Source organism: Pseudopipra pipra, chromosome 5, assembly GCF_036250125.1.
Source record: "Pseudopipra pipra isolate bDixPip1 chromosome 5, bDixPip1.hap1, whole genome shotgun sequence".
Taxonomy (NCBI): Eukaryota; Metazoa; Chordata; class Aves; order Passeriformes; family Pipridae; genus Pseudopipra; species Pseudopipra pipra.
In genome coordinates this window covers 5,622,951-5,650,295 of record NC_087553.1, presented here as the reverse complement: position 1 = coordinate 5,650,295, position 27,345 = coordinate 5,622,951, and the positions used below count along the sequence as shown (strand labels likewise).

Below are 27,345 nucleotides of genomic sequence, written 5' to 3'. Positions count from 1 at the left end.
GAGTCACGGTGCAGGTGCAGTTCACAGCTGGGAACAGTGACAAAGGACAAAGTGAATCAGTTTCTTTTTCTTTTCAAATCTTCTGTAACATAGAAACACAGATGTGGAGTTACTAGGGAGTGAAATTTGATTTCACTTTTGCCTTTCAAAACTAAACCAGAGGAAAAAAAAAAATCTCAGTAGCAAGTATTTGAAAGTGTCTGACAAAAACCACAGTGTATTATGGGGAATATTTTGCTTTGAGTAGAAAGTGCAAGCTTGCTGAACTTGATACAAATGACCTGAAAGTTTTAAATATGAAGAAAAGAAAAAATATAGAATGAAGGAGAGTGGGAATTAGATGCTAACTACATTCACCTGCTTCAGTTAAATGCAAAGTCGTTTCACCCAAATTTGGCAGGCAAACAGGTTAAACTGCAATAAAATATCAAAGACTTGTATTCTACATGAAGCTACTTTCAGAAGTTTTAGCATGTACAACACATGCAACAGCATTTCTAACAGCATGGTCGGGCTGCCAGAATTGCAACCCATGTCACAGCAGTTTTCCTGTCCTTTCTGGGTACTTTTTCTTGAGGAAAGAAGAAAGGCACGTAGGAGGCTTCTCTTCTGCTGGCCCTTCCACACTTGCCTCTTGCTGCTGGTAACACTTACTGGTCTTGCTGCAAACTCAACTGTTCTGTACCATTGAATTTGCATTAAATAGTTTCTCCAGTAAATTGGTGTTAACTGGCAGAGGTACTTAGGATCAGTTGCTCAGAATTTCCAGTAGTAAATTTTCGTGCCAGAGGTAGCAGTTTGAACCCCTTTATATTTAGTATGTTTTTTGAGGTGTGCAGTTCTGACTCTTCACACTTCAGGACACCTGCCTGTCTTAAAGCATCTGGGCAACTCTGTTGCCTTCTACTGAATTTAAGTTTTTCCCTTTTTGAAGTGTACAGATATGTTTTCAGAGCCTGTGTTAGAGTATGTGCACACCAGCCGGAATGTGCCACCATAAATCTGTGTTACGAAGGAGGTGTCATTTTCCAAAAACCACATTCAATATTCTCTTCTCAGAGATACTAATAACATTTGGATGTGCAAGTAGAAAAAGAATAATCTCTTGTGATTAAGAAATCCAGAGAATTACATTATTTATAATCCTTTCCATATTCTGTGTACTAATTAGATTACCAAGAAGGCATCCTCTTAAGGTAGCCAGGGAAAAACTTTCTGAGACATGTTCAGGCACCTGCAGGAATCTGCCAGCCAAATGCTTGCTGTAGAGATGGAAAATTCATCTTTTCTGTGGTTACAGCTTTCATGCTGTCTTCCATAGTAACACTAAGGCAGCTCAACATTACTGCAGTTTGTTTTTGAGCCCTGAGTGCTGGAGAAGTCAGGAAAAAAAAAAAAAAGAAAAAAAGCCCAAACCAAACAAACCACCCACAAAAAACCAAGAAGCCTTTCATAAGAAAAAAAAGAGAGGAAAAGGAAGGAAAAATCACAGACTTTAAGGGGTCATCTGGGTGCACTGAGGAGCTGAAGTGATGTTAAAGAAACACTGCTTTAACTTCCTCCACTGCCCACTAACACATACTGCATTTCAAAGTTGAATTTTGGGGGGTCTGGTTTAATTTTGGGGACTGGCAAACTCATCTGTTTGTACTGCTGGTAGTACACAGCACCTGAGTCACTTCACAAGCCACATTAAATCTGGACAAACACCTGGAAAGACAGAGTTCCTGCTGAGAGCAGTTTACAGTTCAAAATAACAATATTCATTCGAAGATATAGATTCTACAAAGTGAACTTCATCAAGTGAGAAATTTATGATGAATAAACACAAGCCTAACTTTTTTTGAACTTGGAAATATTAAGTTTGATAGTAGTTGGTAATTTTTTCCCTGCAAATATTTCTTCCAGCTCTCTGTAGAACTGCTGTGAGAGGAGGAGGAAATATATTCTTCTCATGCCTTTATTGCTTGATAGCTTCTTCTGAGAAGCCTATTTTTGCATAATATCTAAGCATTTGTCAGCAAATTTTTCCATAAAAGGCAGCCTCTTTTGTAGTCAGTGTAAATTTACATATTCTTTTAAGTCTGTGTTGGCTGTATTTCTGCTACCATTCAAGGCAAAGTGAAGGGAGGGGGACTAGGTTTAGGGCTAGGGCTCCCAAATAGAAGTGCATTTTTTCTATTTAAAGTTCTCCCCAGTGGTTAGCATTGGTGACAGAATTCTTCATTTCCTCACCAGAAGCCTTTCACTTCTCAGGGACTACAAGCCACATTTCTCACACCATTTTATGGCAGCATCAGAGCTCTGAGTATGCTAAAAAGCCTTAATGGCTCTGGCCAGGCACACCAGGGGGTCACCCCAACACCCTCATGACTTATTAAGGCTCAGCCCTGGGTTTTTTTTTTGCTGCCCGAGCTGTGCTGGAGGAGAGCTGGTTCCCAGCTCAGCCACGGTCTGGTGAGCTGGATCTCAACCCACAGTCTGGCTTCCATACTCAGCCTCAGACATCCCTCACTACCTGGATATTGCTGTATGACTGGGATTCTTTGTTGGGCACAGTCAGTGTCTGAGTCTATCCTACCCTGAGCCTGTGCCCAGAGTGGTGAGGCCCCTGCCTGGCCAGACGTAGGATTCCCTTGGCTTGCCTGGGGATCCTCTTTGGGATCTGCTGATTACCACCTTCCTCTGGGGAGCAACTGGCCCTTGTTGATGGGCCCTTCTGATGGACCAGCCTTTACCTGAACTCTGATCCCTGCCCAGCACCAATTCTTTACTGTCCACTGGCCTCATAATGAATTCTCTTCCTTCCTGCTGGGGTTCATCAGGAACAGCCCAAAACCTCCATCATGCTCAGGTCCTCCTGCCTGCGTGATTTTCCAGGGGTGGCCTGCCACCCCCACAGTGATTTAGTCCCTCTTCAGCAAGTCCCTACAGATCCCAGAGCTGTGTAAGCACATGCCTTGCTTAGAGTGGAGGTGGGGAGGGGTGCTGTTAAGGCCCCGAGGGCACTAATTGGCCTAATGACCCTGGCCAGCATCACCAGTGGCCTCCAGCCACATCCGGGGGCTCTATTTAAACTCAGAATCTTCCTACAGGAGAGATGGTCTTTAGCTTTACTGCATCTGGGTCTGGCTGTGGAGTCCTTTAATCCTGACTTTCACCTAAGGACTAATATTTTGCCAGTGCCTCATCCCTGTGGACCTACATGCTGACCACTGTACCTGATCCTAATCCTGACCTGTGGATGGAATTCCTGGCTTAATGTCAGACCTGCCTTGTTGCTAAGATACTGCTTTATACTCTAGACTCTTGATTGGATCTGGCTGGACTTTCTGCTTCTGTTTTGCTTGGCTGCTGTGGGACCAGGTCCTTAGTGGAGAAGTCAGGATAGATAATGTAGCCTGCTGGGTACATTATCTTCCTTGACTTTGGGTTCCTTTGTCCCTTAGGGAGTACCTGGCCTCTGGTAAGCAATGAGCAGATCCAGGTATAAGCATCTTGTGGCTTAAACACGATTTTGAGTGGCAAAGTACTCTATTTGTTGGGGGAGGAATGAAAGGTAAGCACAGGGCTCAGCTGCATTCAGCTCTTGGTCTACTGGCAGGTTGATTTTGGGAGTTAACACGTCCTGGAATGGTTGTGTGTTCCTCTTCTTGCTATGAAGATTCAGCTGGGATGGTGTAAATTCTGTCCCTTTTCATCCCTGTCAGCAGGGATGCCCTCCTTGCCTCTCCCAGTGTGTGCCTGACTGCAGAGATGGGCAAATACCCACGTTGGTTGTGTGCAAGTCGGTGCTTTCAGGGCTTTCTTCTGTCTGCTGTGGAACTACATTTTAAAAGCAAAGGCAGAAAAACTGCAAGCCTATGGTTTAAAGCCCACAGGGCCAATTCTTGCAGTTTTGGAATGGTGGAAGCAGCCAGCTACAAGCTGTGAGAACAGTCATCCTACACCCAGACTACTGTTGTCTCCAAAACAGTGGTCAGCTGTGAATGTCTGCTGAAGAATGTAAAACCAGGATAAATCAACAGTGATGTTTAGGGTACTCCCACATCCAAACACTGCTCATTCATGCCTGTCTCCTGATATTTCTCTAATTTATTTCTCCTTTTGTTCTTTTTTTCCCTGCTTTTTGGAGAGAAAAGGTACTCTGTTGCACTGAAACAGGTGTTTGTTTCTGGCCTAGGTAACTGTCACGACAATTGGTTATGGAGACAAAGTTCCCCAGACGTGGATTGGGAAGACAATAGCTTCCTGTTTTTCAGTATTTGCTATCTCTTTCTTTGCTCTGCCAGCGGTAAGTAGAGTTTGAATCACAATTAGGTGCACAATTAGGTAATTTTAAATTGGTGCCTTTGGTAGGAAATAACTGGGTTGGATGTTGCTTCAGAATGTCCACACACACATCCCCAGGTGTGTGTTTGTGTGTATGGAAACATGAAGGAAGGACATCGACCTGTTGGGGTCATCCAGAGGAGAGCCACTAAGATGCTCCAAGGGATGAAGCCCCTCTCCTATGAGGAAAGGCTGAGAGAATTGAGGTTGTTCAGCCTGGAGAAAAGAAGGCTTTGGGGTGACCTAATTGCGGCCTTCAGTACCTGAAGGGAGCCCAAAGGAAGATGGAGAGAGACTATTTCCAAGGGCCTGGAGTGACAGGACAAGGGGGAATGGCTTCAAACTGTCAGAGAGTAAGTTTAGATTGGAATTAGGAAAAAATTCTTCCCTGTGAGGGTGGTGAGGCCCTGGCACAGGTTGCCCAGAGAAGCTGTGGGTGGAAGTGTTCAAGGTCAGGTTGGATGGGGCTCTGAGCAACCTGGTCTAGTGGAAGGTGTCCCTCTCCAGGGATTAGAACTGGATGACCTTTAAGGTCCCTTCAACCCAAGTGATTCTATGATTCTGTGAATGAAGCTGCTGTATCTTTACAGCAGTTGTTTTAGATAAAGGTGGCCTAGAAAGGAGGTAAGAATAACTTCCACTACTTGAAGAATTGAAGCTATTCTGGTCTATGAGTTGTAGAGGGGTTTTTTATCAGCATGTTTGTGCCAGAGGTGACCACTTCTTTGTTTCTGTTTTGTGGTTATATGATATCAGTTTGGTGTCCTGTGAGGACAGGAACAAAAAGAACACTTCTATGGCATCTGCCATCCTATGTGGTGCTATAGAGATCTTTGGGCTTTTTGGATCTTTGAATAAACAGGGTGAGAATAAAGACCACAGCATCGAGGCAATTAGACAAGACAAAGTATTTCTTCAGTAACTATCCATTTTAACAGAAATGTTGAAATTATTAAGCATGTCTTTGCCTTGTTTGCTCAGTTTGACTGGAAAATCAAACTAGGTTCTGGCTTAAGTTGTGGGAGTGGTTTTTTTGTTGGGTTTTCTTTTTTTTTTTTTTTTTTGCTGTGGGGGAGCAGGTGGGTTTGGGGTTTTTTTAGGGAGGGTTGGGGACGAGTTTTTTGGGGGATTGGAAAAGGTTTGGGATTTGTTTTTTCTGTGGCAAGGAATTAAAAATAAGTGCAAAGAATAGCGGAGAATCAGTCATGTGACATTGTCATTTGCTTCTCCCACCATTGTGTAGGGTTGCCTTTGGAATCTGTCTGCCTCTGTGAATGTCTCTGATTCCTGTAGCCTGATGTTCACACCAACAAACACATGCTGTTTATTGAAGTTACACGATGCCAGTATCGATCTGCTCAGTTTCAGATTTATTTGTTGGAATAAATAAATTCTGTTACTGGGACATTTGAAAAATCATGATTTTTCTTTTTCTCAGAAAGTCTTTTATAAAATGTCTGTTTCTTTCATATGCTAAGTATTTGATTTAGGTACGTGAAGCCATATTGGAGTCTGATTAGGAATTTTGGATATATTTAGGGTATTTTGGGGTCCGGTTTTGCCCTGAAAGTACAGCAAAAGCAACGTCAGAAGCATTTCAACAGACAAATCCCAGCTGCAGCTTCCCTAATTCAGGTAAGGCCCCTAACAGTAAAATACATAGGAGCTTATTGGAGAAGGAGTGTGGCCTAGTAGTTCAAATACTGAGAATCATGGTTCCTAGATTTTATTATAAATCTATAACTTGTGTTTAACCACTTAGTCATTTTGATCCACTTTAGAGAAAATTAGATAATTGCCTGTCCTCCATCTCTAGGTGTGCTAACCTGATATTCACAGGCATAAGGACCCTAACTGGACACAATGAGTATATGTGGTGAAATAGTAAAAAAAAAAAAAAAAAAAAAAAAAATCTTCATTATAATATTTAATTCATAACTTCCTTTTTATGTTCTCTTAGGTCCTGTGCATCTGCGAAATCCTGAGGTGGTGAATGCATGTACAAACACATGTAAACACACACCTCTGTTTAGACAAATGCCCCAGGATAACAGTCTATATGATAATATAACAAATACAGTAGCATGGTGCACAAATGTTGAATGTGGCACAGTGAAGGAAAAAGGAAGCAGCAGTATCCAGTGATGCTTGTGGGGATTCACTTCTATGAGGGTTGTTTTGCCTTGACCCCCCTCACCCCACATGCTGTGGGCAGGGAGAGATCCCAGCTCCTAGGGAGAGTGCACCAAGGAGTGTCCTGAAGATCACTGTGTAATGCGTGGAGCTGTCCTGGTGCAAACTACATTCACCACGGCTATGTAGAGGGAGGAGTGTATTTTATTAGTTATGGTGTTGTGGTATAGCACCATGACTGCAGTCAGACCCCTTTGCAGCTTGTTTACCTCGACTGAAAGTTTTGTTGTCAGTTCGATTTGCAGCAAAATCTGACTTACCTGCCCCAGCCGTGGCTGCTTATTCACTGCGATTGTTGGGTTTGGGTTTCGTTGCAGACTCTGTGGCGGTGCTACGCAGCAGAGAAATCCTGCAGTTCCACAGCGACGTGGAAGATCTATGTTACACCCCCAGCGCAAAATCCCAAAAAGTCAGCAGCGCCATCTAGCCCTAGTCTGAGAAAACAGGTAACGGAGGATGGGCAGAGCTCGGTTCTGTGCTTGCTGTTAAATCTCAGTGGAATAACTTGCCAAAAGCCTCGTGAAGTGAGTGAAGAATCTGGACAGCTGAAACACGCTTGATTGTTTTCCTCACGCCACAGCGCGACTGGCTGCATTTTCCTTAAAAATATTTCTGAGGGAACTTTAAATTGCCTTGGTGGTCAGAAAGGTGCCAATTCTCCATTGTTTTATCCCCTTTGAAGTCTCCTACATTCTCAAAGGGTACTGTAAAGCAATGATGTGTTCTTTTTGCATAGTAGTTCATACAAGAAGAAAGGAGAAAGATAGTTTAAAAACTTATGTTCACATTCAACCTGTGGCTGACAAGTAGCTGTGCTTTCCTGAAGTACTCCGTGGTACTTTTATTTGGGGCTGAGTGTAGAAATTAGGGCAGATTCCTGAGTTTTGGGTGCAGTAAAGTGGAACAGTGTTTGCCTACACAGGTGGGGTTGCCCAAACACAGTCCTGTAGTTGCACTGCCAAGCTTACCCAGCCTTCAGCACCCTGGCCAGAAAGGCAGAGGTCTGCAGCAGTTCGAGCTCAGAGGCTCAGGGTTTCTCAAATGATGTTGGAGGCCTGGTTTTAGGCAGTGAAATGCCACTGATGCCTGTTGCCCCGGGGAGAAGGGCAGTACAATTTCACATGGAGAAGGCTGTAAGGGCATGATGTGTGTGCACGTATGTGTTGTGTCACAGCAGTGTGACCTGCTCGGTATTGAGCAGAGTGTGACTTTGCCATGACTTTGCTTTGTCATAACTGGAGACAGAAAAAACAGGAGGAAAGGGGTAAAGCTGAAGTAAGGCTCCTTTGTAAGTGGTGCTGAACAGCAAACAGTCAATGGTTTGAGAGCTGAAAAAAATAAATGGTATTTTCCCTCTGTTTTCTCTATTTAGAGGAATTTCCCAAACATATTAAACCTGAACCTCCCTGTGAACTGCTAACCCTAATGTAAGAACTAAGCCATGGTTCTTTCATCTCCTACCAAAGGCTCATCTTCTCTTATGTTGATCTAAACCTTAATTTTTTTGGTTTTAAGTGCCAATTTTAGGACGTTTATTAGGCTTCTAAAACCAGGAGAACTGTATGGAGGCAGGAGGAGGAATTTATCTTCTCCTGATGTGCATAAGTTGGCCTTTTTGGTAAAAGGTGAATTTTTCTTCAGTTGAAAAAGCTGCACAGGGCCTAGTTCACAGTTCAAAGTCTATGGGTATGTTTAATTAAAGCTTTAGAAAGATGATACAGCCAAGCTGATGTGTACTCAAGTGGTTAGTATTTTGTATGCCTTGAGTTTTGGTACTTGAGACCTGATTTTTCAAAATGTGCTGGGCTTCTTCTCCTGAGAATCAATTCTTAACAGATTTTAGTTGGTAATTCGAAATCAGATATGTTGAAAACAAAGGTTCTAACCCTTCCACTTAATTTCAATTTCATTATTTAAATAAAAAACATATGACCTCAAGTAAATTTACTGCATCCTGAGGGTCACGTGTGTACCTGTCTGTGTTTGATAATATCTTCTGATATAATTCCATTTCTACCACTACAGGCTAGAAGATACAAAAGAAAAGGGAAGCTAGGATGTGGTAATGGTTCTGCACCTGCAATAAACCCAGGAGAAAATGCCTTGTCTGTTCCACAGATCACTTATGATCACGTTGATGAACAAGAGCACAAAAAAGATGTATCTTTCTACATTGATGAACCTAGAGGTAATTTACATTGACTTTAGCTTTTTTTTTTTTTAAGAGATGATGTTAGAAAGAACTGACATCCTGAAGGGAAAATTTCTCACCTAATCAGTAAAGCAAGATGCCTCCAACCAATGATTGCATAACAAAAGTAGGAAGACACAAATTTAGATACATATGGTGTGAATATCAAGATCTTTCTTTGTTTACCAAATTTAAATCAATTAAAATGTCAGCTATATTGTTAATTCTCCTTTTTTGAATTATTTCAGAAGTGTATGGAAAGCTTCCTCAAATCTGCCCCACCTTTAAGCTTTATCTCGCAGAGAATCTGAAGGAAGGAAAAATAAACCAGGGAAAATATTTTTACTTTTTTTACAGCACCCTCTTAAACATTGTGCAAACAAATTGTGATAGGAACAGCTAAGCATTTTTATGCCTACATCAACCAATAGGTTTTTATAAATGGGATATTTTTTTTGCTTCATTTAAAATATTGTATGTTTCTATAAATGACGGGTGTATTTCAACCTGAAAACTGATTGAATTTCAGTGCTGAGTTAAGATAGTTGCTTTGTTTGTAAAATTCTTATTTTTACTTAAGTTTGTAATGGAAATGTGCATATGAAATGGTATTGTTTACTATAAAAGAAGATTTTCTGGAAAGCTAGTTTTTCCACTTCTGTGTTGATGTCCTTTGTCTGATGGGGTTGGGGATCTGTTCTGGATCTGCTAAAAGGGAGAATGTTTCCTTGTGGTCTGAGTTATGTTCCATACCTAGAGGCATACAAAGCCTTGCCAAGTTTACTGAGTTATCCAAAGATGCTGGCCCTAGTCTAGGGTATGTTATGTCATGATTTGAGTTAGGTTTTCATCTGTCTTTGATAAACCTGAACATCAACTCTGTATGAAATTGCTGCTCTTACATCACATTGAAGCTGACACAAAACTTCAGCCTGGACAGAGTATGGTTGTAGTCTTGACATGAAGGTTTATTTAATAAAAAGTACTTCAAATATTTTTGCCCCCCAAAAGGGAACATGTGGTGTCTTCTTGTACTGAACACAATCAAAAGTGGGAGTTTCACTGGGTTGCCCTGACTTTATGGAGTTGCTAGATTGTCAGTGCAACCTGTGTCATCCATGCTGGAGCAGTCAGATGTGGAATAGCAGGAATCTGAGAGCTGTGGCATATTGAGGCACATCTGTAAGGGACAGGGACATCTGGCTTTCACAGGGAGACCTTCAAGAGGTGTCATGCAATTGATAGCCATGAAGGGCCACTGCAGAAAGGAGAGCTTTCCTTCCACTGACGGAAGTTTCCATTCCCCCTCATGCTCTTCCTTGTGTTTTATGCTCTGCTGTAAATGTCTAACCTGTTACTTTGAGGTCAGGTCGCTTTTCAGCAATTGTGGTATTTTAATTGTTGTTTGGCACTGGTGGTGCTTTTATGGGTTCTGGGGAAGGAGGTGAAGGGTGTGATATTTATAAATGACATGTCTCAGAATACTGTGTTCATTTTCAGCATTTATTGAAGCAGTGCAGCTTCCCTTGCTGACCAGGTAATAGCAGATTTCACTGAGTGTATTTTGATATTTTGATATCAGTCAGTGCTGGACAGAAGGAGCAAAGTGTTGTGTAATTTGTAACAGCACTGTAGACTATAAGATGTTGAGGACTATGTTGGCTGCATTCAGGACTCTGGCAGTGCACGTTTATTCACTAAAGCTTTGTTCTCTGAATGGTCATAATTAATCTGAGCAAAGCTCTTCATCACAGGAAAGGGGGTAAAAAGACAAGCCTGTATCTCTTTCTGCTTGGTAACAGGAAAATGAAAGAATTTTCCCCCCTTCTTCTGAAAATGTTTTCTTATTTTACTTTTAAGCTGGTCTAAGTTATTCTTGTTGTGAGAGACAGCCATGCATATTATTCCCTTACCGATTAAGTTTTATCTATTTTTTATTTTCTTTCACTTTTTGCCTTAGCCAGTGTCAGGGGTAAATCACACTTAATTTGATTTTTCTGATTCATTTCTTCTGTTGCAAAGCTTCCAGGAATGTAGTTGGCAAACTCAATTGCTCAATTGACTGAACATTCTTGACACCTCTAAAAAGTTTAAACCTGATTTCTCGCAGTGAAGTTCTCCTTGCCAGAATTAATAGGCTTCTATTCTTGGAAACTGGAAGTACTGGGCTTCAAGCCTGTAAATGGGGTTATTTTTTTTTCCTCTCAAAGCTGAAAGTAGAAAAGGCAGAGAAAATAATACTAATAAAAAAGGTAATTGAAAAGAGGTATGATAGCTTCTATTTGAGTGTTGCTATAGTGGAATATTTTATCCATTGGTTTTGGGGGCTGGATATTTTACAGATGATGATGAACTTAGATGTTGAATTAGATCACATTTACTATATCACTTTTCACTAAGAGGAACAGAGCTATTGCTTTAAAACAGCTCTTCTATTCTGCTGCTGGGGTCCGATGTGAGAGGGACTGTAGGAAGGCATGAAACAAATGCCTGTCAAGTGCAGACAACAGAAAATTCTTTGTTTCCTTGCAGAAATAGATTGAAATATAGTTAAAATATCCTTGATAAATGAGGAATTTACCTTAATCCAGGAACTGCATTATGTATGTGCACCTTTTTTCATGCAAATAAAATTTTTCTTATGAAATCTTGTTCATGTCTCCATGTCCACCCAGAATCCTCTTGGCTTGCTCAAAACTTGCTTAGGAGGCATATCTTTCCAAGCTGGGCAAAAATGCTTTCCTTTTTTGTACAAAGAAGGTTTTAGAAAAGGGAAATCTTAGAAATAATGTTGATCATGTGTTTTATGAGATACTTGTGTATGTGGAATAAAAACCAGGTAGTGGATAGTGCATAATATAGAAATAAAATCTTTCCTCACCAAAAACAGTGGAACTTTGAAACAAATGCTTGATAAGAGGAAAACAGCCCCTGATTTCTGCACCATGCATGGGGTTCTGGGTGTGACTGATTTAGGGTGCTCTGTAACACTAAGAACTTGACCATTCTTACAGACATGGAAAGGCCAAAATCTTCCACAATAATAATTTCCTTGTTTGAAGTCAAACCTCTCACAATTTCTTTTTAAAAAAAAAATTAATAAGGAACAACTCATGCAAACATAGATTTTTAGAAAAACAGTTCTAGAACATGTGATGTGGAATCAGAGAATTGTCATAGAGTGGTTTGTCTTGGAAGGGAAGATCATCCAGTTCCAGTCCATCTGCCATGGGCATGGACACCCTCCACTAGACCAGGTTGCTCCAAAGTCCATCCAGCCTGTCCTTGAACACTTCCAGGGATGGGGCATCCACAGCTTCTCTGGGCAACCTGTGCCAGGGCCTCTCCACCCTCACAACAAAGAATTTCTTCCTAATATCTAATCTGAATATCTCCTTTCTTGGTTTAAAACCTTTCCCCCTTGTCCTATTGCTGTCTGCCATATAAAAAGTGTTTTTACAAGCCCCCTTTAGGTACTGGAAGGCCACAATGAGATCAGCCTGGAGCCTCCTCTTCTCCAGACTGACCAACACCAACTCTCTCAGCCTGTCCTCACAGGAGAGGTGCTCCAGCCCTCAGAGTGTCTTTGAGATCTTCTAGTGCAGTTTTTTTTTTTCCCATGCATAACTTCTGCTTCTGCTGAGGAACTGTTTCATACCAGGGCGTCTGGTTTAATATTTTCATCCTCACTTGAGTTTATATCCATAGGGAGTCTTGAAATCGATCTTCACCTGTACTTTTGTCATCCATTGTGTATGTACTCCCCTGCAGCAGAGTCATTTATTAGGATGACAAGACATGTATGAGCACTCTGGCATCTTTAATGTTCCTGTAAGCTTTAAAAAAGGCACTTAAGTGAGTGGCAGGTCATAGAGACCAATCCATATAGAAGGAAAATAAAATTTTGGTGTAACTGAATTTTTTCTATATGCATTTTGAGCTTCCTCTTCAAATAACAGCTATTCACTGCAATGTATGCTTCACAAAATGAACCATATAGCTGTTTCATAATGCTTTTTATGAGGGAGGAAGAAAATTATAGAAATTTGAAAGTTTTTAGACCTTGAACATCAGCCTCCTGGGACAACTCCAGCAGATGGAATATATTATTTGCTGTCAGCTATTGTAGGTTGTATACACAACTCATTATTGTTAAATTTGTCAAAGTCACAAGACTCTCACAGTGATAAATCTCTGCTGGGCTAAAAATAAATTTCCCTGTTTATCACTGTGCTTTTCTGTTTGCATTTTGGAGTTTCTTGTATGCTGGTGCATGTGCAGTTTAAAGCAAAACTTCACAGGAGTAACTTTTTACCAGGAAGGAGGAGAGAACTGTAATTTTCTATGACCCCCTTAACTTTGTAAGCCCTCTCATATAAAGTGTGTAATACTGTTAATGTTGATTTATTCTGTCTGTAATGCTAGTTTAGATGCTGACATTCCAGCATTCACCTATCTAGTAATACACTGGTTGTTCCTAGAAACTGATTGCATTTCCCCTTGGGAAAAAGGGCTGCTTTCCCTTAATGGTGTAGATGGATTACAATCTGCAGTACATACAAAGAAGCAAACATTTTAAATGAAGTGAATTCATAGATTCCAGTGCTGACAAGCTGAGGGAAAGGTGAGGAAAAACATGTGGCTAAAATTAACAGAATAAAGCAAACACCAAAGTTTTTGAGGGTCTGCATGACTGTCAGTAAGTCAGAAAAGCATAAATATAGAGATATGCTCCAAATCAGCAGTAGAAGGTATCCAGAGACCATGCTTCTGAAAAACATCATGCTCTTAGGAAGGTGAGTTTAGCAGATGCTGGTGGCTTTGCAGTGAGAATTTGTGTTCAGCATACAGCTGTTCAGCTTCTGCATTTGTCAGTCAGCTCAGTACTTGTACTAATGGTACTTTCCTGTAAGAGCTGTGGAAACACCTCTTTGCCTTTACCAGAAAGTTTTCAGTCTTTACTGTTTCAGCCCTGGCTGTTCTGAGTGAGAACATTCAGTGAATTCTGTGGTTTATCTTGTATGGCCAAAGTGGATGGTAGGACCGGGTGTGGGGGATGGTGTGAGGGGAGATGGAGGAAGAGAACAGCTGCCTCTGCCAAAATCACTCTTGCTTCTGATTAAATCTGGCAGCTTTGGAGGTTTAAAAATTTATTTTTGTTCTGCACTTATTCAGCTCCCCGTTGTGCTTGATTTAAGACCAGAGTTTGGATCACTGGTCACACCAGACTCGAGCAGGGACTTTGTACCAGATGTTCCCAAAGACCATGGGAGTGCATAATGAGAGAAGATATTTGCAGCTCCCTCAAACTTTTTCTAGACACTCTATCAGCACAGCAGTGCGAAAAAAATAATCATGAGTTGCAAAAGAGGGCATACCCCAGATGTTTTGCTGCCAAAATGAATATTTCAGATAACTTTAAAAACATTAAAAATGTAGAAAATTACAGAAGCAAATAAATTATATATGAGTCAACGTGTTGAGTAATAATAATAAAAGAGGCAGCTTTTTAAAATGAGATTAAATTGTCCTCATAAATTGTAAAGATTTTGGTCAGCTGTTTCATGGAACTGATGTGGCCCTGGTAGTTTTTGCTCTTGGATCCAGAATATACAATCTTGCTGTGTAAGGCTCTGGGCAAGAGAAAGAAGGAAGACAATCCAAGACCCTGTCATTGGGGTGTCAAGGGAGAGTTCTACTCTTGGTGATCAAGTCAAGAAATAGGTTTCTCTTTTGTTATGTTTGGGCAACCAGCAGGTTCTTCTCACAATACAGGACCCTGTGTGCTTTTCCTGGCATCTGTAGTGGAAGAACCTATTATTGAGCTAGGTCCTCTGTAGCCTTGGTCCAGAAGGTTGGACAGTACCATGAAACAATTGACTTAGCCAGCCTTGGGAAAAGCAGAGAAATGAAACAGGGTTATTGGACTTCAAGAATGGAAAGTCAAAGATAATAGCTAAGGTATGGTAGAAAGCAAGATTAAGAAGTGTTATACTCAGAGTTGTCTATACATATATGAGTATGCACATGGTATAAAAATAGAATTAAAATTTAGTGCTAGAATAACTGAAATCTTGGTCTAATCACTATTAGTGCAGATCTAATTGTTACAAAAAAGAATCAAATGCAATATGTTTTTTTTCCATAATTAAAAAGTTGCGATAATAGTAGAAATACAATTAAACCTGTAAAATCTACTTTTTAATTTCTGTCCATTTTCCTGGTATTTATGCTCCTCCAGTTCCTAAAGTATTGCTGCAGGCAGAGCAGGGGAAGTGGTACAATGAGTTGTTGAAATCTTGTGTCCTTAACAGGGAGGAATATGAAGTTTGTGGTGACAGTTTCTTCTTTCTCTCCTGGGATCCACTTGGGGTCACTTAAAAATGTTTCCTAACACGTTTTTACATATTTTTTCATTGCTGTGCAGCTCCAGGTTTTAGCTGAGTTTACTATATATGTTCTCTTTTATGTGTGTGAAATAGTATTTCTTTGTTCTCTGTTACCCTTAAAACCGGTTTTGTCCTGCTCCAGGACTGCATTTTTGTTTTAACTGACCATTAGTGAATTGTTTAGAACTGTGGGTCTCCAGTGCCAAGACTGTGCCCCATCTCTTATCTCATGCCTGTACTCATACACTGCATCCTGTGTTTCCACTTCTCAAGGCCTCTGATATTCCACCCAGCGTGTATTTCTGTAAACTGTGTCATTATTTAGTTGTAAATATCTCATCCTACTAAAATAACTGCTGGAGATAGGGAAGTATGGTTGTGCAACACAAAGATAAACAAAAGTAAAACAAGCTAGATACAGACACCTGCTCAATTAGAAAACTGCTGTCACAGTTAAATCACTTAATGTCAGTCCAGGGAAGGTCTGGACAGAGCAGGCTGGAGAAGCTTTATTCCTGAGGTCTTGCAAACTGAGTACAAACCTTAGGCTCTGTTACTAGCAGTGCTAAGACAACACAGAATAATGCAGGAGATGTAAGAGCTCCATAGTGAATTCACATAAATATCCCAAGCTACGACTTTTGCAAAACGTAGGAAAGATGAGAACAATCTGGATAAATTGTGAGCTTTTTCTTAATGGCCTAAACTTGAGATGAGAATCTGTGCAGAGTGGAAGTTTGACCCAGTTACTAACCATAAAGTGTGAAGACAGCAATGACAGGGAACAGTTAATACTTTTTTTTGTTTTCACTGAAAAGTAACACTGAATTTGCTAAAACTGGCACTACAAGTTGTCACTTGCTATTATTTGGCTAATGATTTGGTGAGGAGCAAATCAAGTTAGAAGAGAAGAGAAAGGACTGGACAAGATGCACCGAAGTCAGGTTGGTTTAAGTTATCTGGGCTTGGAAATTAAGCAGCTGAGGAGTAAGGGAGAGATCAGCAAGAACCTGAGAGCCACTAACAGCAGTGATAGGAGGCTGGGGAGATGAAGGGGGCTGTGAAAAGGCACACAGCATGTGCTTTGAAATGAAGGGAAGGAGGAATTTTCTTGACAACTAAGTGTACAATCACCGTCTCCCAGGAGCAGTTGTGAGACGTTTTCAGTTTTAGAGCTGGGCTCTGAATTTGAAGGGTGGGTCCTGAGATAAGATGGCAAGCACCTAACCCAGTGCTGGTGGTGCAGATGACAGGCTGCTCATGGAAGGGAAAGGCCAGCAGCAGTTTTCTGTCCTGGCACTGTCGTACAAAAGCAATTCCTGGATGTCTTCCATTTTTGAAAAATAATTGCTAAAAAATTGTTGAAATATTTGAAAAATAATATTGATTTACATATACAATGATTTTCAAATAAAAACCTATAGTTAATGTTATATGAGGCATTTTACATTTACATCTGAGGAAATTTAAAATACAAAATGTCTGTCCAACTAGAACCATTTACAGTTGGCTTGCATTGCATAGTAAGTCAAAGGAGATGATACATGTAATCTCAGTAAGGGTTATATATAAGATACCTAAATCTAAGCAGATTGATGTGTAATTAGATGTAAGTGTTAACATTTAAGTCTAAATAGATATCTAGTCTAAATAGATTTTCTATACAATAAGTGTTAATACATAATCTAAATACAAGTGTAAGCAGACACAGGCTAAATAGATACAGAAGTGTAAACATAAAAGTGTGATACGAGATAAGGCTGAATATATAAGCTATACAATTATAAAATCAAATATATGTAAATATGTCTATGTCTAAATAGATCTAAGTGAAAATAGGTAAGGCATGTGAAATGTATCTATTCCCTATGCAATTAAGTAGCTGTATAAGTGTAAATGTCTCTGCTAGAGAAGGGTGTTTAAACCCTGTTTTGTAGAAAGGACCACCCTCTTATATCTTTTTTGTGTCCCTCCCCTGCAGTGTTTCCCCTTCCCTTTACTCCAGGTGCAGAGGTGGGGGCTGTGGGCAGGGGGATGTGCTGTGCTGCTCTGGCCTGGGGCAGCCCCAGGGGGGGCCAGTGAGGATGATGATGGGGCAGGTCTTGCTGTGGGCAGAGGCTTTAGCTTTCAGGGGCTGCCTGGTGTCCCTGCTGGAGGGAGCTGGTGAAGGGGAACTGGCTGAGCTGGTCTATCAAGGACCAGTGCTGAGATTATCTGATAAGAGTTTGGGGGAGCATCTTGTGCGTGCTTGAATATGGAGTTTAGCACGGCCCAAGAAGGATGCCAAGGGATGAGCCATGTGCCAAAGGGCAACGCAGGAGAGGGGAGCAGAGCGAGCGCTGGAGGAGGTGAGTCAGTGTGGAATGTCAGAGGGAAGATGCAACTGGTGGTTGTATGAGGAGCTTATAGAGTGTTTCTTTAATTAATATGAGCATGCAGCACAGTAAGTGAAGTAGGATATAAGCACTGGAGGTATTCTGGCATGGTGAGCCATGGGATGAAGTTGCTTTCCTTGACAACTAAAGGTACAATCACCCTCCGTCAGGTGTAGCATAGTCAGGAGCAGCTGTGAGGTGTTTTCAGTTTTGGATCTGGGCTCTGAATTTCAAGAGTGGCTCCTGAGAGAGGATGACAGTACCTTTCCTTGTGAAGGAAAGCACTTAACACCTGTGTTGGATGTACAGATGATAAGCTGCCCAGGAGAAGTAAAGTCCATCAACAGCTTTCTGTTCTGTCACCTTTTATGTGGGAGCAATCCCTGGAGGTATTCAGTTTTGGAACGTGGCTCCAAGAGAAAGAGGAATTTAAAAAGAAAAAAACAAATCCACCAAAAAAAAAAGAGAGAAAAGAAAAACAACCAAAAAACAACCAAAAAACCCCCCAAACCCAAAAATAATTAAAAAAAACCCCACACAAACAAACCAGTCAGTAAGAAGGAAATAAGTAACAGGGAGCATGAATTAGTCAAGAGTAATTATGCCAGATTGGGCTTTTTTTTTTTTTTCTGTGACAATGTGCATTTCAAACAGGAGAGAAGCAGAAGACAATTTCCATACTGATTTGAGTCACCCTTTCCTGTATCATCTTTGTGTGTGCATTAACAACAGTATCTGGATTACAGCCTAGAAAGCTAGCTTAGGCTACTGTAAGACAGATGAAACTTGTTGGAATGTGATACTTAACAAAATATTTACCAGTGGTTCACTGTTGAAATGACAAATACATTTATTTCAAGAGGTTTTTGGTGCTTGGTGCTATCAAATAAGCCTATCAGTGGGCCAGATCATGGATTAGAGTGGAATTTTTATTCAATATGCAGTTGGTATTGACCTAGAAGTGGTTGAGAGCACTTTGGAAGACAGCCTGTGGATGCTTGTGCAATTGGCTCCTGCCTTGCATTCCCCTGCTAATCCTGTGTCACTATTTCCCTGCAGTGATCTGTCTCCACACTTTTGATATCAAGCAGCTGCTTGACTTGATCTCTGTTCTATTAACCAGCTGTTTATGGTACATGATGCCACAGTGTGGAAGACATAACTCACCACTTAGCCCTGAGGGATGTGTTGGGCTCAAATCAGCCCTTGTAGGCAGAGCCAGCACAGCATTGCACTGCAGCACCTGCCCTGCTTGAGGTTCCATGATCCAAATCATTTTGGAGAAGCAAAAGACTAGGAAAGAAAAAGTAGGAGAGTGGGGGAAAAAAGTAAATTTAGATTTAAAGTTTCCCTTTTTATGTAGAGCTTGAACCCTGGTTAAGACCATGATTTTCTAATTAGTCAAGTATCTTTGATACTAAAAATTGTCATGCAGATTGTGCAGTAGGGAATGGGGAACTAATACATAAATGAAGGCTGTCTGGGGAAACAGTCTATGAAACTTTTAAAACCAGAGATAAGAATGTGCTACACAATTTGGATTTTTCTTATTACTGCAGAATTTCATCTCTTGTTAAAGGTTTCAGAGTCTCACACAGTCTCACTCCAGTGTGGCCTGGGATATGGAATATGTGGTCTAACGTGCCAAAGACCAAACTTCAAACACCAGTAATTTAATTTCAAAATGCAAGGTACGTCTCCATGCGATCCAGTGTGTGAAGGACCAGAAATCACCGGAAAAATCTCAGAAGTGGAAAAAGATGTACAGTGATTGAAAGCACTTTATGATACAGACTTTACAGTTATTATGTATATACACATTGTATGCTTCCCCAGAATTTATATTTCCCGGGCATGTCCCGGCCTGTTCGCCTCCCTGCTCCTCTGTTTCTCTGCCGGTTGGCTGGAGAAGCTGCAGAGAGGGGACAGCCTCCATTCGCCCCTTCTCTCCCCGGTTCATCCCTCTTTTGCCCGTGTCCCTATCCTGGTTTGTGCCCCGCTTGTCTGTCCCATGCTCCGCCCTATGTTCTGGCCCTTTCCCCTCCCGAGCTGGTAAAAGACCGGGTGCACGCGTGAATAAACCATTCTACCTGCATCCCACCCTCGTGTGCCGGACCCGTGCTGTGCCATGGTCCCATCCTCCCCTTTTGGACTGCGGCACCAGTGCATGAGAAAAGGGAAAAGGGAGGCAGGGGGACCCCCAACCAGCATTTAGGACAGTGGTGACGTGCATATTGCAGTACTGTAGACAGAGAGGTTTTCCATTGCAGCTCCCTGGTGACTGTAGGGAAGCGAAGGCATTTTGAGCCAACATGGTGTCTTCTCACTGAAGGTGAGAAGCAGGTACTTCATCTCATAGATGAGAATAAGGCCAACTTTTTGTATTCCCTCCCTTTTTGCATGTATACTGGTTTCTCGAAGCCAAAAATTGTCAGCTTTTTCCTTCTCCACGAGAGAAGCAGGGGCAGCTAAAGAAACTGTTAAAGTGAGAACGTAAGACAATGACAAAGCTCCAGCGTGTCGTAGTGGGCTGTTAGACTGTGATGGAAACCCTGTTTTGGTGTTGAGGCTGTGTGTCAAAGGCTCATCTCCTGCTGAGGAGGGAGGGCTGCATGAGTCAGTGTTCCTGGATTCCATGCTGAGCTCTGTTACTGATTCCCTGTGTGACCTTGGGCAGACAATTAACTCACTGTGCTTCGGTTGCATCATCTCTTAAATGAATAAAAGTCTTGTCTCTGTCACAGAGATATTGTGAATCTTAATTGTTTATGAAGTGTTTTTAGGCTGACACAGCATTACAGAAGTGAAGAATGCTATTAGTCAATGCAGTATTAAACATAGGCCTGCACATTTGTTTATCGTTAGCATAAACAAGGAGGAGTGGTAATCAGGAATGTCAGCTTTTGCAAGAGGAGAAGCTGATTTTTGTAGAAAATGTACTGAATGCTCCGTGGGGAAAAGATGATGTGATTTAATCTAGAATGTAAAGCTACTTTTTAGCTGCAAAAATTTGTTTTTTGTGATGGAAATGACAAAACATTATTCTTGGAGATCAGGGCATCACGTTAAAAAAATTATGACTTTTTAACTGGTTTTACTTCAATGTTGGAGTAGTAAATATACTTTTACTACTCCTTAAAATACACTTCATTTTGAATAAGTGAATTAATGTCTTGAAAAGTATGTATTTTACTTACTTAACTTGTATGTCAGCTGGGAAAGCTGAAAAGATTCCATAATTAGAAGCAAAATAAACACTGTCCCTTTGGGGGGATGGGTGATGTCTATATATATGCATCACTGGCCATTAGTTAAAAAATGAAGAAGACTGGGTATACCCGTTTTTGTTTGTTTGTTTTGCTCCCTTTTTAACTAGCCAGGTGTTAGCCTCTCCGTAAACAATTCTACTTTGCTTGATATATCTCTTTATGTAGCATGCTGTTTGCAGTCTTATAGAAAATGCTTGGAAAATAATTTTGATATACAGGTATATATGCTGTTCTTCCCAGATTTCCCCAACCACAAATCCATGGGAATATTTGCCTTGGAAAGCATTTGGAAATTCTGTGCTTTGGAAATTCTTCCTTGCACCACTCAAAGTAAATGCTGTGATGGAAAATCTGACCTGTCAGTTTGCCTAAGGATAAATGCACAAGGGACTTTAACATCTTTATTGCAGTTTAATCCTGTCAGGTGTGAAAAAAATCTGTATGTCTGGGTATAAATAGAAGGAGAGAAGTCTAACAAAATCTTGTTTCAACCTCTATACATGGTAAAAACTTTTCTGCCCTTTGTGAAATGAAAAGATGGGGCATAAAGGTGATGCCAGTGTTGCACTGAGCCATGATCTGGTTTAGTGACACTTTAACATTTTCTTGTTTTATTTCTACTTACTTCAATAGAAGGCAGTATATACAGTGAGAATGGCTGTGGTTTAGGATTTACACCACTGGGGTAAAGAAGATTTTTATTATTATTATTATTTTAAGCTGCTTCCTTTTAATTGTTATCTGCATTAAGATCTGACAGACGAGGTGAAAAGAATTAGTTGCTCTGAAGACTGTCCACAGTCTCTGTTAGTTATGAAAACCTAGGAAAATGGATGCTGCACCAAGAGTCTGCCAGTTAGAGTTAGTCAGAACTCTTGAGAGTGTTTTTCATGACTATGGCAAAAAAGAAAAGCAGCTGCTTGTCATTTACTTAACCTTGCTTGGGCTGAATTTAATCAGTATAAAACATCTGGAACTGATTCCCTTTCAATTTTGGAGCGTCCAGTAATCTGCTGTGTACATACAACTGGTGCACCTTTAGCATCAGAATACTTGGCTAAGCTATGTTATGCAATATTGTTATCTTTTGGAAAGAAAAGAGGAAGCAACAGTAATTTCCTAATGAGCAAATATTTGCAATGATCTGTATAGGTTGCGTTGTTCATTGATTTTGTGCAGCTGTTGTATGAAATATATTGATCAGAGTTAATAAATTTCTAAGTGAGTGGGACTGTTTATTTGTATTAATTAAAATTGGGCCAAACTGTGAACTGTTTAGCATTGCTTGACTACAACTGAGGGAGCCAGTTGACCTTGTTACTTTTTGATAGGAAGCAATGTCGAATTATGAATACGTTGAATTATTGGGGATGTTAAAAGCTTCTGCCTATTATCTGAGTGGTTCTCCTTAAATGTCTTAGGTTTTCCTGCAGAATTAGGGTGTTGTTGGACTTTTGTAGTTAGCTATTGATATCTGCTTTTCATCTAACTTTACTGCTAAATAATAAAGGAATTGCTGACTTGGATAGTAATACTAGATAAAATGGAAACCACTTAAAAAGCCACTCAATGGGAGATATATGGAAAAATAACATGGGTTTAAGCAATGTTTTGTGTAGACAATGCATTCCTTCTTTACAGGGGAAGTTGGCAAAACTGGAATACATACTATTTTTTTCAATATAAATCCTGCCCACTTGCAGGAGAGCATTTATATTTTTAATAGAACCTCTCTGGAAACCACGAGTGAGTAATTGTATCTCTGGGAAAAGCTTTTTCTTCTTAGTGTTCTCCTCAAGGGAAGTTTACAATGAATATCCCAGGTGACTTGGCAATAATTTCTATGGGAATTCCTCTGGGGTAAGGCCCATAGAGAGTTGGGAGAAGTTGATGAATTACTGTGAACATCCCTTCCTCTCTGCTTTGCCCTCTTTATTAGGGAGTTCTCTTGCTTTCTCTTCCATGCTAATGTGGATGAGACTCCTCTATGGCACCCTCCTGTCGTGTATTATGAAAAAATACAGATGTAATTAGTTCTACCCAGTGCAGCAGAAAAGTATCCAGCTTGGAAATATAAAGCAATTCTGATGGCTTTTAAAGTAATGTATGATTTTAATAATGTATTATTTTTGTCTTAAGCATCTGTAGTAGGGGTAATCCACCATCAAGGAAATAAAACCTCCTGGGCTTCCTCTCTTTCATTCTTGCTGTGGTCTGGCATGGACTTAATGTCCCCTGTAAAAGGAGAAGATTTTTTCACCTTTGAGTAAGGTGAATTATGGAAAGAGCATCTGTAATACAATTCAGATGACTAACTCCTGGAATTCTGGCTTGTACACAACTTGGTCCTGAAGCTGCCTCATGAGTGTGTAAACTGTGACCATGTTCTGACCCTCTGGATCTGTTTGTGTTCCTTTAACTGTTATATTATGCTGAGTTGTCAGAACTTGATTCCAGTTGTAAAAAAAAAAATTGTAAGCAGCATAATGCCAGTATTTGTTGCTAGTGGCTTTTTCATTCTGTTTTTAATGGGGTGAATCAGACCATGGCAATGGGATACTCTAGACCTGGTTGTACTAACCCAATTAAGATCCATTTCAGATCAGGTTGACCTGAATCTTTCCTAGATTAGTTTGTGCTGAGTGAGCTGTCACGGAGCACGTTTGTGCCTGCAGCCCCAGAAACCAACCTACAAGTTTCTCTTGCTGTTTATTTGAAGGGCTCAGATTGGCTGCTGTTTCTATAATCTTATGAAAGAGCAGATTTTGGTGCACTAGATTTTGGTGTACCATCTTAAGATTTATGGGGATTAATTGAAAAAGCCTGATGAGCAGAAAGTGTATGCAAAAATACACATAAGTTTGCCTGACCATGATAAAATATCGGAGTTAAATAGGATTTTTTTTTTTTCTTTTCCCCTGAAGAAATGGTATCTCTGGAAGTTCTATGGTTGCACTCTTTCTAGTAAGGTAAAACCACATCCATAATACAGTAGGTCTATTAATATATCATATGAGCAATGTCAGTTTTAGCTGCTACAGATCTACTTGGATAAGATAGTGATAGCTTTTATGGGGAGTTACTTTGCCTGGTAAAGACCCTCAATCTAAATTATTTACTATCTTCTGCTTCAGCCTCCCTAAAGGGGTAAGGATGTTCTTTGCTAGATAAACAAATGCATTAGTATATGCCAAACTTGGATGTGGACTGGCTGGAGTGGAAGAAGTCTGGAGGGAAATACTTCTTGGACCCCTCTTACAATTGGAGAGCACTGCAACTTAAGTTGGAGTTTGTAAAGTCTGTTGGCAGTAATTTCTTAAAAAAAATAATTTGAATGAGTTTGCTTACTATTTTCAAGCCTTTAATTTAATATAAGGCCTATTAAGGAGATTTTTTGATGCTCTCTTCTTGTATCCCTTTCATCTTCATATCTCCTCCCTCCAGCATTGAAAGGTCTTTACTGTGTTCCCATTTCATAGAGTGCAGTCACACATCTACAATCTTCTCTCCCTCCCTTCCTTTAGATGCTGCTGTGACTGGGCCAGGCAGTTCTTCTCTATGTGAGACAGACCTGTCAGAGACTTTTCCAGTGTTTATCTTGTTAGCTTTTCTGCCAGCCATCTGAAGAAACTATGCTGCAGGGAGATAGGATGTCTTAGCTTTGCACATCCTCCCTTGTGTAGTGCAGGTGTGTCTATCTCAAATGCTGAAATGTGGCTTTTTTTTCCACAAGACTTTCTCCAAAGTAATCAATGTCTTAGCCACAAAAAAGGAATGGATTGTTTTAGAATGGCTCTCTTCAGTAGTCTCATCTAAGAAGTTGCTTTTACAACTGAACTACTACTCCAGGGTAAATAATACTGCTGAATTTTGTCTCTGTGGTGCCAGCCTTCATTTAACCTGTTGAACTGCAAGTGACTGTGTGGTGCTGACTGCCCATCTGTAGGGATCTGAGTGGAACACAAGACTGCCAAAGTTTCAGCTGTGGATCTTTGTCATGTTAGATGAGTGATGATTAAATCTGAGCATAAGAGGAGCAGATCCTTGTCAAAGAGGTGCTTCTGTTCCACATTAGCAGACATTATCATTATAATAAGCTTTGCAAAGTCAGAGAGGATCACTATTTTGAACCAAGTGTTCTATTCACTTGGAACTTCAACCTAATTTAAACCTGTATCTCAGATGGGAAAAGGGCCATATCCAAATCTGGATAAGAGAACACTAAAGAGTTTATAACTTGAAAGTCAGCTCATAAGGTATGAGTTTGAGGGAGATTTGGGGGGAACTCAAATAGAAAAACATAGTCAGTGCTCAGAACAAGCAACTGCAACAAGATGACCAGCAATGAGGGGAGGGGAGGTGGGAAAAAAGGTGTTAATTTCTCCCTACTGATCTGAAACCAAATTTCCAAAACATTTGTGTAGAACACTCGATATTCTTTATGCTGCCAAGAGTCCAAATGGCAGTGAAAATCTTGGGTCTTAATGCCTTAGGATTGTAATAGGAGTCTTTACATTATCCTCCCCAAAGTAGTAATTTACCTCTTGGGCTATGCCTTCGCTATTCCCAGAGTCTGTAATACCTTCCTCTAAAAGTTTATTGGGATAAAATTAATTTTACTTATACCTTACCTTTCAGGGTTGTGACATGCTGCTTCACTAGTGATGCATTTTTTTCCCCCTGTAGCAATATTAACAGTATTTGAGGCCACTGCATGAATTTTCCATTCACTGAACAAGTGCACATTCAGATCTGTACTAAAATCAGTGTAAAAAAATTTTGGTGTTTTCTCAGCACCATGTGAACAAATTTACTGTATCAGAAAACCCATCAAGGATTCTTGGATACCACCTCAGTCTCAGAAAGTCCCACAGCTGCAGACCATAGGAAGTTCTCTGTGAAGCTAGTACTGTATATTTGTTCTGTCCTTGTGCATCTGCTCTTCACCTCAGCTGGAGGCAAGGCAGTGCATAATACAGTCCTTTGTCCTGGTCTGTTGTTATCTGATATTAGGCCAATCCAGATGTTTTTTTTTCTCTTCCAGTAGTTGTACATACCATCCTGGGATGGTCTGTGCTTGCACATGTTCCGCATTTGAACAACCATGGAATCCTGCTACCTCCTAAATACACTTACAGATAGATATATATATATAGATATATAGATAGATATACATATAGTGAATCATCCATTTTGTCCAAACCATTGCTGAATGAACACTTGAAGTCTTAAATATTCTTCGTGTAGCCTGTATTTGCCAAAGGCAAAGGTAGAGGGAGGATTATCTGTTCTATTTTAACCTTGTCTGTGAATAAAACAGAAATTGTCTGGGGACAAAGTGCCTTTACTTACCTTCAAAACCCAGCCTCCCTGTGGCAAGGACCTGTGGCCATGCTCAGAATACAGACTGGGGTGTGCTCTTGGCTCTCTGTACTGGATACAGGTGTAGCACTACCATAGATTCCCCTCAGGTCCTTCTTGGCCCTTTGGCAACAGCAAAGAGTTGTGAAATCTACTGTGAGGAAAATCAAGCTGAAGTGAGCAGGGAGAACCCTTCGAGGCAGGGATGAAGTTGTCAAGTATTTGACACGCTTTCAAAAGGAAATGGTATTCTGTGGCTGTGGAAGACTGTCTTACAAATCAGTTTTTCTGATTGAAAATGTCTGCCAGGGCAGAAATGCCTTTTCCCCACAGGAGAAGTTCAGTCTTGAGGGATTTCTTATTTCAGCTGAGTTAGTTTACTAGTTGTTAGTTTACTCTAAAAAAGCAAGTTAACAATTTTCAATGATGTTTTACAAGGAAAAAAATCCAAATGATCTAATCAAGTTATTCCACAGAAACTTTGTTCCGTGGAGATGCATTTTATGGGGACAGTGGGTCAGTCAAACTGAGAATTGCAGGGTCTGCTTAAGAGTGAACTTTTTCACCCTCTTGCATGCAGGTCCTTTGGTGGAGGGAAAGATGAGACGTGTGGTGGAGCTGTTTGTCTTGGGACATCTCTGTGGTTCTCACTGTCAAAGCACAATCATGGCCTGTTGCCAGAGGAGAATCAAGGTCACCTTAAGCTTTGAGAGCTACAAGACACATTCAAATGTGTTTCCCTAATGTCATCAGAAAAGAAAGACTTTATGCCTCTGACTGAGGGTGTCTGTCAGCTTAGGGTTGTATCTCGGTTATAAATATCACTGTTCCCTTGTCATGTGAACTTTTTGGTTACTGTTGGGAGTGTAGAAGCTCTAAGTATTCTGGGCCTTCTCATAATTTGAGTTTCAAAAAATTGGATTCAAGCCTTGTTTTAATTGTAGCAGCAAAAGCTTCACTTCTTTAGAATATTTTAAATGTTTTCTTAATTATAAATATTTTCTAATGAAAGTTTTGAATAAGCAATATGAGAAAGGATAATAATGCGTGCATATAATGATTGAGCCCAGAAGTACATAGTTGAAGACCCCATGTATTTAATTTTAAATAAGATGTGATCAGTTGGTTTGAAGCATTTCTGGGAAGATAACTTATTTTGGGATTTTGTACTTATAATATGTTTTAGTTTGAATTTTATGATCTGAATATCTGTCAGTCAAAATTTTTATAATATT

General features: G+C 40.4%; 1 protein-coding gene across 1 annotated transcript in view; it reads left to right on the top strand.

Annotated features, from left to right (window-relative positions):
• LOC135414021 (potassium voltage-gated channel subfamily KQT member 1-like) overlaps nucleotides 1–27,345 on the top strand; it is a 480,260-nt gene that overhangs the window by 49,420 nt on the left and 403,495 nt on the right. The window contains exons 7-10 of the mRNA XM_064654258.1: nucleotides 4,184–4,294; nucleotides 5,872–5,967; nucleotides 6,843–6,971; nucleotides 8,551–8,713. Coding sequence (XP_064510328.1) covers nucleotides 4,184–4,294; nucleotides 5,872–5,967; nucleotides 6,843–6,971; nucleotides 8,551–8,713 — 499 coding nt within the window. The remainder of the gene's footprint in view (nucleotides 1–4,183; nucleotides 4,295–5,871; nucleotides 5,968–6,842; nucleotides 6,972–8,550; nucleotides 8,714–27,345) is intronic.